The sequence below is a fragment of the Chiloscyllium plagiosum genome, chromosome 20, assembly GCF_004010195.1.
Source record: "Chiloscyllium plagiosum isolate BGI_BamShark_2017 chromosome 20, ASM401019v2, whole genome shotgun sequence".
In the NCBI taxonomy this organism is placed as follows: domain Eukaryota; kingdom Metazoa; phylum Chordata; class Chondrichthyes; order Orectolobiformes; family Hemiscylliidae; genus Chiloscyllium; species Chiloscyllium plagiosum.
Window position 1 is genome coordinate 29459417 of NC_057729.1, and position 16658 is coordinate 29476074.

General features: G+C 38.6%; 1 protein-coding gene across 7 annotated transcripts in view; it reads right to left on the minus strand.

The window, feature by feature from the left end:
* Positions 1–16658, minus strand: part of LOC122560122 (DEP domain-containing mTOR-interacting protein-like) — a 101894-nt gene that overhangs the window by 57654 nt on the left and 27582 nt on the right. For 6 of the 7 annotated variants that reach the window (XM_043710379.1, XM_043710384.1, XM_043710382.1 and 3 more), the window contains exons 2-3: positions 11155–11333; positions 6740–6863 (exon numbers count right to left, since the gene is read on the minus strand). In XM_043710379.1, coding sequence (XP_043566314.1) covers positions 6740–6863; positions 11155–11333 — 303 coding nt within the window. Of the gene's footprint in view, positions 1–6739; positions 6864–8045; positions 8088–11154; positions 11334–16658 lie in introns of those variants that run through there. The other variant, XM_043710385.1, reaches the window with a different exon arrangement.

Here is a 16658-nt window from a genome sequence, read left to right on the forward strand (position 1 = left end):
AGTTGTCTCAATGTATTCAACCATCTGCAAAGATTTGTAAATATATCTCTCTCAAATCACTTCATTCTCGTGCTCCCTTTAAAATTGTACCATATAGTTTATATTGCATTTCTTAATTCTTCTAAACAAAATGAATTATTGCTCACACTCCTGTCATTAATTTCATTAATTTACAATGTCTACCAATTTCATCAATCTATGTCCTCCCACAGTTCTTTCCTATCTTCTTCATTGTTCACTACATTATTAATTTGTATCTTTTTCAAATTTTGCAATTATGTTCTGTATTCTCAGTCCAAGTTATTAATAAATATTAAAAAGAACACTGGCCCTACCAATCCCCGAGAACATTACTGTATACCTCTCTGCAGTCTTGAAAAGACGTATTCATCCAAGCTCTCTCCTTTCTCTACCTTAGCCAATGCAGCCATTATCCCTGTAATGCTATGGACTATAATTGTGCTAGCAAGTCAAAGTACTTTAAACACCTTTTGAAAGTATGAACTCCACTAAGCTCATCAACCCTTTCCACTATTTATTCAAAGAGCATGATCAAGGTCGTCAAGCACAACTAGACTTTAACAAATCCACACTGACTTTCATTTATTAACTAATACTCTTCCAAATACCAATTAATTTTGTCCCCAATTTTAGACATCAAAAAGATGGTGAAGGAGAGATAGTGGTGTCATGGTAATGTCAATGGACTAGTATTTCAGAGTCCTTGGTTTAGGCTTTAGGCCATAGGTTCAAATCCCACCCCAGAAATAGATGGAATTTAAATTTAACTAAAAATTCTAGATGAGAATGCTAGCCTTGGTAATGGTGACCAGACAAAAAATTTATTCCGCTCACTTATATCCATTAGGGAAGGAAATCTGTACTCTTTATTTGGTCTGGCCTTACACGTGCCTCCAGACCCACAGCAATGTAGTTGACTAGTAAGTGCCCTCTGCAATGTCTGAACAAGCCAACACAAGGGCAATTAGGGACAGGGAACAATTGCTGGCACTGTCAATGACACTCACATCCCTCAAAAGAATAAGGTAAATTTTCCCAAGCCAAACACTAGATTATATTTTCTGATTTCATCCTGTTCTCATTTTTACATAAAGGATGTAACATTTTCAATTCTCCAATACTCTGGCATCACTCCAAAATACTGTAAGATGTGGTCAGACGCTCAACAATTTCCACACTTAATATTCCCTCCGAATCCTAGGATGCATCACATTTGACTGACAGTTTTTCTACTTTGAGGACTGTCCACCATTTAATGTTTGTCTCCATACCATCTAATATCTCTACCACCTTGTCTTTCATGGAGTCATTGACAGAATTCCCTTTCTTCATGAAGATATACAAAGCATTTGTGCTGTGCCTCAGCCACATACACTACCTTCACAAGATCTCCTTTTTGGTCTCTAATTGGCCTCACCCTTCCATTTATTATTTATGTGCTTATAAAAGCATTTTGGGTTTCCTTTCACATTAGCCAATCTACTTTCAAACACTCTCCAAAGTCCTTCACATTCTCTTCCTTTAAAATCTCCTTGGCACTTTTGATTTTCAGTTTCATTCTCAACTGTAACATTGGTCTTGCAATTGTCATAAGCCCTATTTTTTGCCTAATTTTTCTGCATTTTTGGCTATCTATGTAGCTTGGGTTTCGCATGCCCATTATTTTCCCCTATTCAAGAAAGAACTTGCAGATATACAGCATTTTTAACAAACTCCGGATGCCCTAAAGCAATTTATAGCCAATGAAGTAACACTAAGCATAGTCATTGTAGGAAAATGCAATAACCAAATTGTACACTGCAACAAGATACTGACTAGATGATCTGTTTTAGTAATTTGGGTGGGGGATAAATATTGGCAATAGAACTCGTGGGTTCCTCAGTTTTTCTGGAAGAGCATGATGGGATCTTTTTCAAGTAGCAAGGGGTCAAATAGCGCCTTGAACATTGTCACTCAAAAGCTAGTGCAGCACTGACTCCAGTACTGTATTGAGGTGTGATGTCAACCCATTTTCTTCTGATTAAAAAGGTAAGCATAATATTCTTGAGTCAAGGTTGACACCTTAAGGGAGCCCTTTTTCTTTTATATTTTAATTCTGATAGTTTTCTATCAAAAACATTCCTTTTGTAAGTGCTAATGGACTTCAATGAAAGTACTTCTACAACTTTAAGTTTTAATTTCAGATTTCCAGTATTAGTTTCTTTTCAATTGATATTAAAATATTGTTTAAAAATTTTTGACCCGCACAGCAAATAGTACACATGAGAATGCTTAGAGTTGAAGAAACTTAGTTAGAGACAAAAAAAAACTCCAGATGCTGGAATCCAAGGTAGACAAGCAGGAGGCTGGAAGAACACAGCAAGCCAGACAGCATCAGGAGCCTTGCTGAAGTAGTCCTCACTCTTAATAACCTTTCCTTCAACTGTTCCCATTTCCTCCAAATCCAGGGGGTGGCCATCCCTACACCGAGCCAACTCTTCCGCCGGTATATCGATGACTGTGTTGGTGCAGCATCCTGCACACAGGCTGAACTGGAGCAGTTCATCAACTTCACCCACAACTTCCACTCCACCCTCAAATTCACTCGGGCCATCTCGGACACATCCCTCCCCTTTCTTGACCTCTCTATTGCCATCTCTGGCCATAGTCTCCAGCTGGACACTTACTACAAACCTACAGACTCCCATAACTATCTGGACTACACCTCTTCCCATGCAGTGTCCTGCAAGAACTGCATCCTGTTTTCCCCAATTCCTCCGCTTCCACCATATCTGCTCTGACAAGGAGACATTCCACTCTCAAACATCCTAGATATCCACCTATTTTGAACATCCATATAGCCCTTCACCATACCTCCTCCATTCCCCACTGCACTGCTCTAACCACCCCCCCCGCACTAAACACAATAAAAACAGGGCTCCCCTTATCCTCACCTATCACCCCACCAGTCTCCATATCCAACATATTTTCCTTAAATACTTTCGCCAACTCCAATTAGACCCCACCACCAAGAATATCGTCCCTTCCCCATCCCTCTCTACCTTCCACAAGGACCATTCCCTTCTCAAATTCTTGGTTTGCTCCACTCTCCCCTCCATATTCTCCTAATCCCCAGGTACCTTCCCCTGCAACTGCAAAAGATGCAAAACCTGATGGCACACCAACCCCACCTCACCTCCATTCAGGGCCCCATACAGACCTTCCAGGTGAGACAGAGGTTCACCTGTCTCTCCTCCAACCTAGTTTATTGTATCTGGTGCTCCCAATGTTGTCTTCTCTACATCAGTAAGACCAAATATAAACTTAGGATACATTTCGCCGAGCATCTCAGCCGGGCCCGCAGGGGTTGACTTGACCTCCCAGTCACCATAGAGTCATAGAGGTGTACAGCATGGAAACAGACCCTTCGGCCCAACCCACCCATGCCGACCAGATATCCCAACCCAATCTAGTCCCACCTGCCAGCACCTGGCCCATATCCTTCCAAACCCTTCCTATTCATATACCCATCCAAATGCCTCATAAATGTTGCAATTGTACCAGCTTCCACGACATCCTCTGGCAGCTCATTCCATACACGTACCACCCTCTGAGTGAAAATGTTGCCCCTTAGGTCTCTTCTATATCTTTCCCCTCTCACCCTAAACCTATGCCCTCTAGTTCTGGATGCCCCACCCCAGGAAAAGACTTTGTCTACTTAGCCTATCCATGCCTCTCATAATTTTGTTAACCTCCAAAAGGTCACCCCTCAGCCTCCGATGCTCCAGGGAAAACAGCCCCAGTCTGTTCAGCCTCTCCCTGTAGCTCAGATCCTCCAACCCTGGCAACATCCTTGTAAATCTTTTCTGAACCCTTTCAAGTTTCACAACATCTTTCCGATAGGAAGGAGACTAGAATTGCACATAATATTCCAACAGTGGCCTAACCAATGTCCTGTACAGCTGCAACATGACCTCCCAACCACCCAGATTAATTTCCCTTCCCACTCCCTCTCCGACATGACCATCCTTGGCCTCTTTCATTGCCACAGCGAATTAGAGCACAAATTCCTGCTTGGGCAGCCCATGCTCAGAGGACTCAACATTGAGTTCTCAGATTTCAATTAAACATGCCTTCCCATCCTTCAACTCCATTCCCAGCCCCTTCCCCTCTCTTCCATTCCTCTGATCGATCCTTCCTTCCAGCTACCAACTGGATTCATTCCTCCCAACAATCAACCAGGTCGTACCCTCTACCTGTGCTCACCTATCCCAGTCTCACCATTTCAGATCATGACCAGAAATTAGTGAACTCAAAGTTGAGCCCTGAAGTCTATAAACTGCCTAGGTGGATTTTGAGGTGCTGCTCCTCCAGCCTACATTGGGCTTCACTTGAACACTGCAGCAGGCCCCATGACAGAAATGCTTGTACAAAAGCCCAAGGTGTATTGAAATGACAAGCAACCAGAAGTCAAGGAGATTTTTCAGACAAAGCGGAGATGTTTTGCAAAGCGGCAATCCAGTGAGTGTTTGGTGTCACCAAAGTAAAGGGCTATAAACAGCAAATAGAGTAGACTGCTTCAAAGACATGAAAGGTGTGTTTGGAGCCTTGGGCAGTGCGGAAGGAAATGATGATTGGGCAAGTGTTGCACCTTCTGTGATTGCTGTCATGGGGAGAGGGTCAGGGATTGTCAGTCATGATAGAAGAGCAAACAAGGACATTATGGGGGGACCGATCCTTGAAAAATGTTGACAAGGGAAAGGAGGGACTGTGTGCTTGGAGGTGGTATCCTGCTGGAGGTGATGGAACCTATCATTATTCTGGGAGGGAGGACAAGGTGTGAGGGCTGATGTGTGGGAAATAGGATGGAGAAGGCTGAGGACCTATCGGCCACAGTTGTTGGGCGGAGGGAATCAGCTGATGAAAGAGAAAGGAGAACTGACTCTATATGAGAAAATGCCCGAGGCATGAATAGATATTTTGTGTCAGTCTTCACAGTGGAGAAAACGAATAACATGCCAGTAATTGACAAAGACAAAGGTAAGTGAGGACCTAGAAACAATCATTATCATGAAAGAGGTAGTGTTGGAGAAGCTAACAGACCTAAGGGTAGACAGGTCTTCTGGCCCTGATGGAATGCATTGCAGGTACTAACAGAGATGGCAGTAGAACTAGCAAATGCACTTGTGGTAATTTTCCAAAATTCATCTGGGGTAGTTCCAGCAGATTGGAAAACAGTAATGTAATGCAATTGTTTAAAAAGGGAGGTAGACAAAAGAGGGGAATTATAGTTAGCTTAACTTCTGTAGAGGGGGAAATGCTTAAGCTATTTCTTCCTTGATAATAGACTAGGCATCCAGGTAGAAATTGTCCTGTTGGGCAGATGCAGCATAGGTTCATGAAGGGCAGGTCATGCTTAACTAATCTTTTGGAATTCTATGAAGACATTATGAACACATTGGACAACGGGGACCCAGTAGACGTGATGTATCTAGATTTCCAAAAGGTATTCGACAAGGTGCCGCAGAAAAAGCTGCTGCATAAGATAAAGATGTATGGCCTTATGGGTAATGTATTAGCATGGATAGAGGATTGATTAGCTAACAAAAAGCAAAGAGTGAGGATAAAGGAGTGCTATTCTGATTGGCAATCAGTGACGCGTGTTGTGCCTCACGGATCAGTGTTGGGACTGCAATTATTCACAATTTACACAGATGATTTGGACTTGGGGACGATGTGTAGTGTGTCAAAGTTTGCGGATGACACTAAGAAGAGTGGTAGAGCAAAGTGTGCAGAGTACTGTGAAGCTTTGCAAAGGGACGTAGATAGTTTAAGTGAGTGGGCAAAGATCTAGCAGATGGACTGCAATGTTAATAAATCTGAAGTCATCCATTTTGGTAGGAGTAACAGGAAAAAGGACTATTACTTGAATGGTAAAAAAAACTGCGGCACGCTGCTGTGAAGAAGTACCCGGCTGTCCTTGTGCATGAATCACAGAAGGTTGGTCCAGAAGTGCAACAAGTTGAGGGGATTGGTTTATGAGGAGAGACTGAGTAGACTGAGATTATATTCATTGAAATTTAGAAGAATGAGGGAGGATCTTATAGAAACGTACACAATTACGAAAGGAAAAGATAAGATGGAAGTAAAGAGGATGTTTCCACTGGTGGGTGAAACTAGGACAAGAGGGCATGGCCTCAAAATTAAGGGGAGCAGATTTGGGACTGAACCGAGAAGGAACTTCTTCACCCAGAGGGTTATGAATCTATGGAATGCCCCACCCAGTGAAGTGGTTGAGGCTTCCTCAGTAAACGTTTTTACAGTTAAGATAAATAATGTTTTGAACAGTAAAGAAATTAAGGATTATGGTGAGAGGGCGGGTAAGTGGAGCTGAGGCCATGAAAAGATCAGCCAAGACCTTATTGAATAACGGAGCAGGCTCGAAGGTCCAGATGGCCTACTCCTGCTCCTAGTTCTTATATTCTTATGTTAAAGGCACCACTGTGGAAGGTAGCATCATTGGAACAAATGCAATGGAGAAGCTGGGACAAGGGAATGGACTCATTGGATCTGAAATGTTAATACTGTTTTTCTCTCTCCACAGATGCTGCCAGGCTTGCTGAATTTCTCCAGTAATTTAATTTCAGATCTCCAGCATCTGCTTTTATTCACATTCAGCCTCTACTGTACAAAACCACTGTAACTGTAAAGTTCATTGACTTGATATATAAGAACTCACTTTTCATATAGACTTTGACCCCTCATGAACACCTTCACTTCCTTACTTAATGGGAATGTCCCATCATCTTTTCGGAATCTGTACAGAAGTTTTGCATCCTTGAAATCTGAATGTCCATCACAAACTAAAATGAAAAAAAAAGTATTTATGAATTTTGTTTTCTAAAAGGTGCACTTCCATAATGTTAAAGACTGAATAAGTTTGTTTTGAGCAAGTATGAAAATGCACGATAGTTTGGACAATGCAGTAAACCATTAACCATCCAGTAAACTTATTGCACTGTTGGCACTTAAGAGGTTGCCTGCAACTACTGGCAAAAGATTACTTTTTCCTAACAAAAGCTTTTTTGCACCTTTCTTTCACAAATAAAGTTTCTACCATCCAACAGACACTCGGTTAAAAACTGGACGACGACAATTAGTGAACAATGAGCAACTCAAGATTACCTCCGAACTGATCAAATTCTACAGACATGTAAACCTCACGCTGTTTGCTCACTCTATGTAGCTGAGTGGTTACACACTCAGCAGGGAGTCCAGGTTCATTCAAAGTTAACGCCACTTAAAGCTCATTTGTAACCAGCCTGCTCCTCTCAAAGGGAAGTTGCATTTGGTCAGCAGTGAGTACTGAAAATGAATGACACAGACTTTGTGAGGAGGAAAAAAGTATGATAAATGGTACAGAGAGAGAGAGAGAGAGAAGAGAGCTCAGGGATAAGCACTGCAAGGGAATGTCAGCAAATAACCATGGAAACCAATGCTACGAATTTAGCCATGAGGAGCTGGCTGCAGTGCTGAATGATGCTCAAGAGCATTGAATCTACTTTTAAATGTCAACAGATAGTAGGGACGGAACATGCACATGGTGAATAATTGGATATGAGTGAGTTGCAGCAAGGAAATTGTTGTCATTTCCATGGTAGTAATCACAAACCTTGTTGTGATGCAGAATCTGGGGGCTGATATCTCAGCTTCCATTACAGAGACCATCCAACCATTTAGAAGTTTAGATTCAGGTCATGAGATTCATGCTTGGTGCTATGCAGACTGAGACGCTTTTAATCATGACATGGACACTAGGACTTGGGTCTCAAAGCAGTCTAGCAACCTTTGCTCCAAATTACAATGATTCCTGATGCACTAGGAAGCAGTAGCACTTATGTTGCATGCAACTTCTCACCACAAGATGCTCACGCTTTGTAACGCCATTTGAACACAGACTGCTGTTTTCCATATTACACAAACGGTATGGTTCAAAGCCAGAAGCTCTAAGTCCAGAGCTGCTCAAAGGCATCTTGTAAGTCTACCTGCAGTTTTCTTCATTGAATTTCAGCAGCCTTCCACTTGCCACATTCGAGCACTAGGACAAGCAAATACACTCATAATATGCAATAAACTCATCATGAGGACATACGTTTGCAGGCAGAGATAATTTCTAATACAAGGCTTTTTAATGTGTTGCAAAAAGGCACACAGAAGCTCGATTTATATTGGGAATATTTTCACACTTGAAATTCTATACTGTTTTGGATGGATCACAGGTAATGGTGATGTAATGATATTATTGCACCTAGTAATGCAGAGGCCCAGTCTGTTGTTCTGGCCATGGACGCAAATCTCCACCATGATATCTAGTGAAATTTAAATTAAATTAACTACAGTCTCTGTAATAGTGACCATGAAACCATCATCAATTGCTGGTTTCAAAAAAAAAGTCTGATTTACTGATTATTCTGCTTGTTTCACCATTTTACGCTTCTGGTGCTTGGATTGGAAATAACATGATTTACCAAAAAAAGGTCAAGAATTTAGACATGAGAAAGCTAATGTGACAAAAATAGACAATTCATGAATGTATATTCCAAACATTTCCAAGGTCATCATCAGGCTTCTAATCATGTGATTATTGGATAGATACTCTCCACATCAAATAAATTTATAAAGTGAGAGTATGCATTCAGACCCAAAACTAAATCAAAAACAGCGTTAGAGGTTTGAGCAATAGGGAGAGGCTGAATAGACTGGGGCTGTTTTCCCTGGAGTGTCGGAGTCTGAGGAGTGACATTATAGAGGTTTAGAAATCATGAGGGGCATTGATGGGGTAAATAAACAAGATCTTTTCCCTGGGGTGGGTGAGTCCAGAACTAGAGGGCATAGGTTTAGGGTGAGAGGGGAAAGATTTAAAAGGAACCTGAGGGGCAACTTTTTCAAGCAAAGAGTGGTGTGTGTATGGAATGTGCTGCCAGAGGAAGTGGTGCAGGCTGGTACAATTACAACATTTAAAAGGCATCTGGATGGGTATTTGAATAGGAAGGGTTTAGAGCGATATGGGCCAAGTGCTGGCAAATGGGACTTGATTAATTTAGGATATCTGGTCGGCATGGATGAGTTGAACTGAAGGGTCTGTTTCCTACTGTAAATCTCTATGACTCTAATTAAGGGATGCAATAAGCTCTCAGTCATGCATCTATGTCTCCTCTTAAATTTCAGCTGAATATACATCATTTTGGTTTCATTCTGTACACTTCAATCTTAATCAAATGTTATGGTATAATGAATCAATTCACTTTGATTTCTGTGATGTCAGTAGCTTGGGGAGCACTTTGAAGCAGCAACTGGGAATATGCATGTGAGAGAGTTGAACAATTCAGTTCCATTAAGCAGTCTTGAATATACATGGATATTGTAATAAAATGATTAGGTATTGAATTAATTTCTTCTTATTACTTTTTAGAGGAATCGTTAACCCTCTATTCGCACCTTAGAATCCCAGAGGTAACTTAGTATTACCCCTGTGATTCTAGTATAAATGGAATCAAAAAGGATGATACTCCTGTGATATTCCAGTAAGTCAGTGAACTAGCTTTTACAGTTAGTGATGCATTACTGATGGAAGTACAGTTAGTACCTTGTGTTCACTGTGGGATTGGGGTGTCAGGCAGAAAGACAGGAATCCTAGATTGTTGTCAGCATTTACTGATCAGAAAAGGCTTTTACTTCTGATCACTAGCTAGTGATCCATCCTGGAAAATCAGCTTTGAATATACTGACGATAGCTTTACCCCAGCTCAGATGTGATCTCACAAACTATTGGCATCACAGAAATACATCTTCATGGAAATAAAACTTGTAAAGAAACACAAAAAGGCTATTGTGATCAATTATATTTCATTGTAATAATTTACCTTTTCAAAGCGACTATGACTTTAATCTTGATTGCATTTATTCCAAACATTGTGAATAAATGTATAATGTTTAACATAATTGGTTAGCAAAATTCATTTGGCAAAGGTTTGCAACAAGACTAAAATGCTTTTCATTATTTAACAGATAGCTATAATTCTATTTTTAAAATTATAAATAATGAATGCAGGTGAAAATATATATCCATTTTTCTCCCCCACATCAGACACAGTAGTAAGTTAAGTCTTGAAAGCTGAAGAATAAATGACAAATTGTGGCATTATTTGTTAGGAAAGCCTAGTTGTAACAGAAGTATTATTGGATCTATTTGGCAGGATTGTAGGACAATAAAAGATGTTTTGCAAACTATCAGTGTAGGGGCAAGATAGTAAAAGACATGAGTGCCAAGCCTTATATATGAACCTTTGAGTTAAGAACAGGAAGAGGCCATTTAGTCATTTGATAAAATCATGGGTGATCTGATCATGGCCTCAACTACACTTTCTTCCTTCAGTAATCTTCAGCAGAAGTCCTGTGGATTTCAACTGTCTTCCCATTGAATAAAGAAAGGCTTGCATTAATATGGCAACTTTTGTAACATTGGCTGTAGGAAAGGTTTGAGACTCCCATTTAAGAATTGTTACTGATATGTAGAGAATTTTGATATCGGGGTCAAGTTTATAAACTATGGGCAACAAAAGGCAAAGAAATATAGAAGGAACCAAATTTACTAAAAGGGTATGAAGTTTATAAAATAGATTACTGGCATGGATGGTGAAGCAAGAAACCTAAAATTGTTTCAAACAGGAGCCAAGTAGGTCTTGGCAATAAATGGGATTCAGGTTATTAGAAATAAATAGAGCTTGTCCTGTTGGCCCGTTACTATCTTACCATATTAATATCTCCTAGCATTTTACATGAATAACTACATACACAAAAGGTCGCATTTTTTCATGATGCTGCTGTACCATTATACAAATTTATAATAGATTATATATTATATAAAATAGATTATTTTAAATCCTTGACCATTTGGTCCACAGTTTTTCACTGTTCCTTCCAATGATGAGGATTCAGAAGCATATCACATGACTTAATTAATGACATTCAACCCAAATCATTCATCTTTCATTATACATATCAGACTTAATGATACAGCTGAGAAGGGATTTAGTCATTTTTCATTAGAGCATTAGAGACATGTGGTGTAAATAGCCTGTGACAGTAACATACCATGATGAATGATGTTATGATCCATTAACTTTTGCATTAGTTTTATGGCTGTTTCCCTGTCAGGTGCTTCTTTATGGTCTATCAACCAATCAATTAGCTCTTTAGCAACAAAGCAGTTTGGATAGGTTCGTAGATTATAGCGACGATCTTTGATTAATTTTCCATCATGCAGTCGAAGTCTGATAAATAAAACAAAGCTATATTATACTTTTCACAAACAAAAAAATTCCTTCGTTAAACAACAAACATTTGAACAGCTTGGTTTTCAACTGCCAATCAAATTCTGATCAACATTTCTAATTCAAACTCAAGTCAATTGTGGTCCGCCAGAATGTAGCAGGTCAAATTTATCATAAATATTTTCATGAACTTTTTAAGTATCATTGAAAAACAAACAAAATAAGCTGCTTGGATCAATTTGTTTAAAAAAATCAGAGTAAAATATACTTTCAAACATGTGACAATTCTCAAAATCAGCTTCAAAACAGTCAAGGCAAACCTATAAGTGGAAAGCTTCAATATTTTGTTATACTGTCAACTTTTGTAAAGCTTTATTGACACAGTGAAAACTAAAGGTCTAATGGCTTGGAAAAGTTAATGAAATAGATTTTTTCCAATACATTGCAGTTTAAAGTGCAAAGTTCACCAAAAATGAAGTGTGCTGATTGTACATAATATCTGTGGTCCACTTATCATAATTATGGATAGCTCTGAGTGTGGACATGGATATGTCCAGGGAGCAAGTAAATGGGAAAAAAAATGTAAGTGAAGCAAATTTACAGTGGGCAATTAAGGAGGTGGTAGATTACACAATAGCCTTCTAGCATCTTCAGAAAAAAACGACTCAAAATATTTTTTCATCTACAAGGCAAAACTGGAAGGAGAAAGGATTAAGAAGTGACAGGCAAAAATGAAGGAAAGGCAAACTGAGCAGGATTGCACTAATTTATACACAAGTGAAAAAGCAGCTTAGCATGTAATTCCCTGCCTGATGACAAGTTTTAAGTCAAAATATTTACATATGTTTATTTCACAAACTTATAATCTGCAAATATGATACAGGCTTCAACTGCTTTGCTTAAAAAAAATCATGCCTTTAATTTGGATCGCCAATCATTGTGAAATACCAGAAAATAAACTAATCAACCAATGGATAACAAAATTCTGATGAAGGGTGTTGATCCAAAACTGTAACTTTCTCTTTCTCTACACAAAGGCACCCATTGTTTATTTCTAGCTTTCTCTGTGTTCACTGTCAACAATGTAAGAGATCATGGACAGAAATGTCTCTACAGGTTGTTCAAGTAACTGGTCAGAATAGAATTGCATAATCGGGCTTATCGGAGTACAGAGAAAATAATGATATTTTACACAATAATAATGAAATTGGAACTGAGGTCTACCCATTGTACACGAGCAATCTATTGCACAATGTATACTTTATCTGGATTTGAATTATTTTGCACATTTTAGACCTATTTGATTCTAATGTAGTCCTAGCCTCGGAAACAGGGCCGAAAAACTATATAACAAAGAACTAGGGAAGTTGCAGAAATGGCCAGAGTTTCATGAGCCAAAAAGGTTAGGATGAAAATCAAGTGTAACCTGCACTAAAAGAATAAAAAGTTAAGCAACCAAAAATAAATCAGCTGATGAAGATGATGTAAATAGGAAATTGAAAAGATTTAAAAGACAGTATGACATATAATAGCTGTTTGCATCAAGGAAAATGACAGGGAATCTATCAAAGGAAAGGTTAGAGCACTGAACAAAGCAATCTGACAGTTCTTTTGTTCTTTCATTCTGCAGCATGTAATTTGTTTTGCTTGTCTTTATAAAAAAAAGGTGAACAAAAGATGGCAGCAATAAAGGAGGATACAGACGAATAAAATGAATTTTCAAAAAATAACAAAATGGTGTTAAAGGGTCAATGAGACTTAAGGTTAATAAGTTACTTAGCCTGAATAGTCTACACTCCAAAATAGTAAAGGTTAGTCATTAAACATAGCAGGAATGCTAACAATTATTACACTAGGTTATTTGGAAAAAGTGCTGTACCAAAGAGAGTGGAGACTAAATCAAATGTTATTCTTTTCAATCAAGGAGAAAGGAATAAGCCAAATATCTATGGACTGGTTAAACCGTTACTATCAGTAGGGAAACCTCCAGCTATGACAAGGATAATATGAGTGTATGCCCAGAAAGGTGTAGATTCATAATAGACAGTTAAATAGATTTAATAAGCACAAATCATGCCTGGTGACGATTTTTCTTCAGGAACATTACTGAGCTGATAAATAGATTGAATGGAAGGGAAGTAGTGTGCAAAACCTTGCTAAGCACAGATGGTGAAGAGATATTTGAAAAACAAATTCAGGAAAATTTGAAGCTGCTGAGTGTTGTCACTCCTTTTGTGTTTTAGTATAAACTTGGGCAAATGTGAGAGATGCAGTAGCAATATGGTGCCAGTCATATAGCATTGGTGGCTGTAATGAAGTGATAAACATTAATTGAGCATAAAATTGAGCATTGATGGAGATCTCTGGCATGCAACCTCCTGTGTGACAGTACTCTGTAGTGGCAACCTTATAATGCCAACTCACATTTATAGAAGCATAAACCATTGAGAAGGTAGTGGTATAAGCTGACAGTGTGCAGAAGATCATTCATCCTACTGCAACACTGGAGCTAGGTTCTCTGCCTCCAACAGGCACTGTGACCTCTACAACAATCTCTATCCAGGTTGCCTTCACAGTTGGATAGTCACTTCTTGCAATCCCTAGAGAAAAGAACTTCCCTTCTGTTCAGGGGAATCATTAGGGAGGTATCACTAAAGCATGATGCAGTTTTCTCACCTAGTCTCTGACATCTCCAGGCTAGGCGGGGGTGGTGAGTATAGGTTAAGTGATGTTTCTGAGTTGCTTAAAATGAAGTGCTGTCCAGGTGCCTTTAAAACATGCTTCCTAGCAGCTGAAACCTGGAAGGTCCCAGCAGGGGACAACTTCCTGTCCAACTGCCCATAAAATTTGATGTTTTGGCCAGGCATGCATAATTGCATATGCAGTGATTTGAAAGAAATGAAATTGGATGTAAAAATGGACTTCCATTTGAGGCAAGGTAGGTTTACTGCACAATTTTACACTTCAGTTCAAAAAAAAGAAAATCCAATCTGCTGTAATTCTTAGAAAACTGTAAAATACTGTAAAAATGATGTAATTAGAACCTCCTGTCAATGGGAGTGCTGTAGTGCCTGAAATTAATGCTTAACACCCCAGCCTGCTCTACAGAGGAACCTGTACATAGCGACCAACTCTACATCTCTGTGTCCCAGATGTTAATGTTTAACTACAATGATATTAAATCAATGTATTATTCACAATGATGGAACGTAATACTTTAAAAAGGGTAAAGAATTGCAATCCTAATCCACTAACCTTTCCTTCAATATTGGACTAAATTTGGACTCAAATTCACAGAAATAATGGTGAAGAAAGAAAAAAATAAACTGAACTGATGTTGGACACAGATATTAAGGATATTAAAATTTGCAGACAATACTAAACTACAGAGAATGGCAAAGTGTGAAATAGAATGTACAGTAGAACAATGGCATGGATGGTGAGGGAGATGTCTAGATACATGACGTGCTGTCCAATGTAGTTTGGAAAAAGAGCAACATTGGAAATATGATAAATGACAGAATTCTTAATGAAGTAGAAATATCATCAAAATCTGAATTACACCTGTGAAGAGCCAAAGAAATTGAAATTAGATTGTAAATTTTATGTATAAAGGTATTACAAAGCAAAAATTGAGTAATTTACATGATTTGGACACAGTTTTAAGTACTGTTTAGCTCTGCATACTCAGATCTAAATGGGCTATTCCAAGTTATAACAGATATAGTTAAAGTTTGAAAAACTAAGACTATATTCAGTGAGCGCCAATGGGAATCTAAAATTTGGAAAAACATTGAGAGGATAACGAATAAAGGATTATTTCCACAGATCAGTGATCAGTAAAAACAAATTGTCAATGAGAATGAGAAATATGGGTGTGGGGGTGATATGAGGGATCTTTGTCCCTAAACAAAAGGTTGATTAGAGTACAGAATACAATGACGCATATATTAAAGTCAAATCAACCTCAACACTTAAAGGAGTCTTAAATAAACACAAAGAAAAAAATAAAGTTGAGAACAAAAAGTAGGAAAATGCAGTTACAATAGCTTGAATTTGAAGATAGCACTTGCACAAACAAATTGAACCAAATTACTTCCTTCAGTCTTGAAACTGGTATAACTGCTCATGTTATTGTATTTCCTTATGAATAAACAGAGCCTTCACTGAACTGACTAAATTAAACCATTCTTTTCATTGCAATGTTAAGAAAATTTCAAATGTGTCAACACATCTATATCATTGTTATTTTCACTGGATAAAATAAAGATTGGAACCTACTGCTTTTGTTTACTCATGTCTGGCCAATAACATATACCATTCCACAATGCTTTGTTTAACTACAGCAGATTGACAAGATTCATTACAACTTTCTTAATGCAACTAGAGCATCAGATGCAGCTTTGCCAGGGGCATCCAGACACAATGAAAGTAACACAATTCCATCCAGCATAAAGTTCATAGTTGCCTTTCACCTTTTCTAGTCTGTGCAATGACCTGTGCCAGAAATTAGTATTCTTGAATGTTTCAGATTCTTACATGGTATTTACTTTAAATATTGCTCAGTACAATCTGTGAGAAATGTTTTGGTTACAGATACTGTGTTAGTCTTACAACTTTCCCCTGTAAATCCTAATGAATCAGCAGTCATGAAAATTGTATCTCCTTTGACTTCCTACATTAGTCTAACCTTTAGATAATTTTATTGATGGGCTCATTCTACAAAATAAAAACTGCTATGCCCATGAAAAGCAAACAAATCAGTATGGCTGTTTCAATGAGAAACAAGTGAAGTTCTTCTAAAAATTATGTGGTTAAGTTTGAAAGACTGTCTTATTGTTGTGATATGTTCTAGCAGTGAGCATCAGTTATAGAATAGGTGATTCAACATTGTGGATGTGAATGGGAAATTGGGGGACAGTCAGCAAAACTCAGTCCAGATTAGGATTACATAAAATGATCTGACATATATTTGAGTTAAACGTATTTCAGACACTGCTACAAATGTAAAACAATATTTTTGTTAAAAATAAGAAAGAAAATGATTTGCTATTTCTAGAAACAATTACTATTGAAATAAACTCAGTATATAGGAAAAAACAATGACTGCAGATGCTGGAAACCAGATTCTGGATTAGTGGTGCTGGAAGAGCACAGCAGTTCAGGCAGCATCCAAGGAGCAGTAAAATCGACGTTTTGGGCAAAGCCCTTCATCAGGAATAAAGGCAGAGAGCCTGAAGGGTGAAGAGATAAGCTAGAGGAGGGTGGGGGTCGGGAGAAAGTAGCATAGAGTACAATGGGTGAGTGGGGGAGGGGATGAAGGTG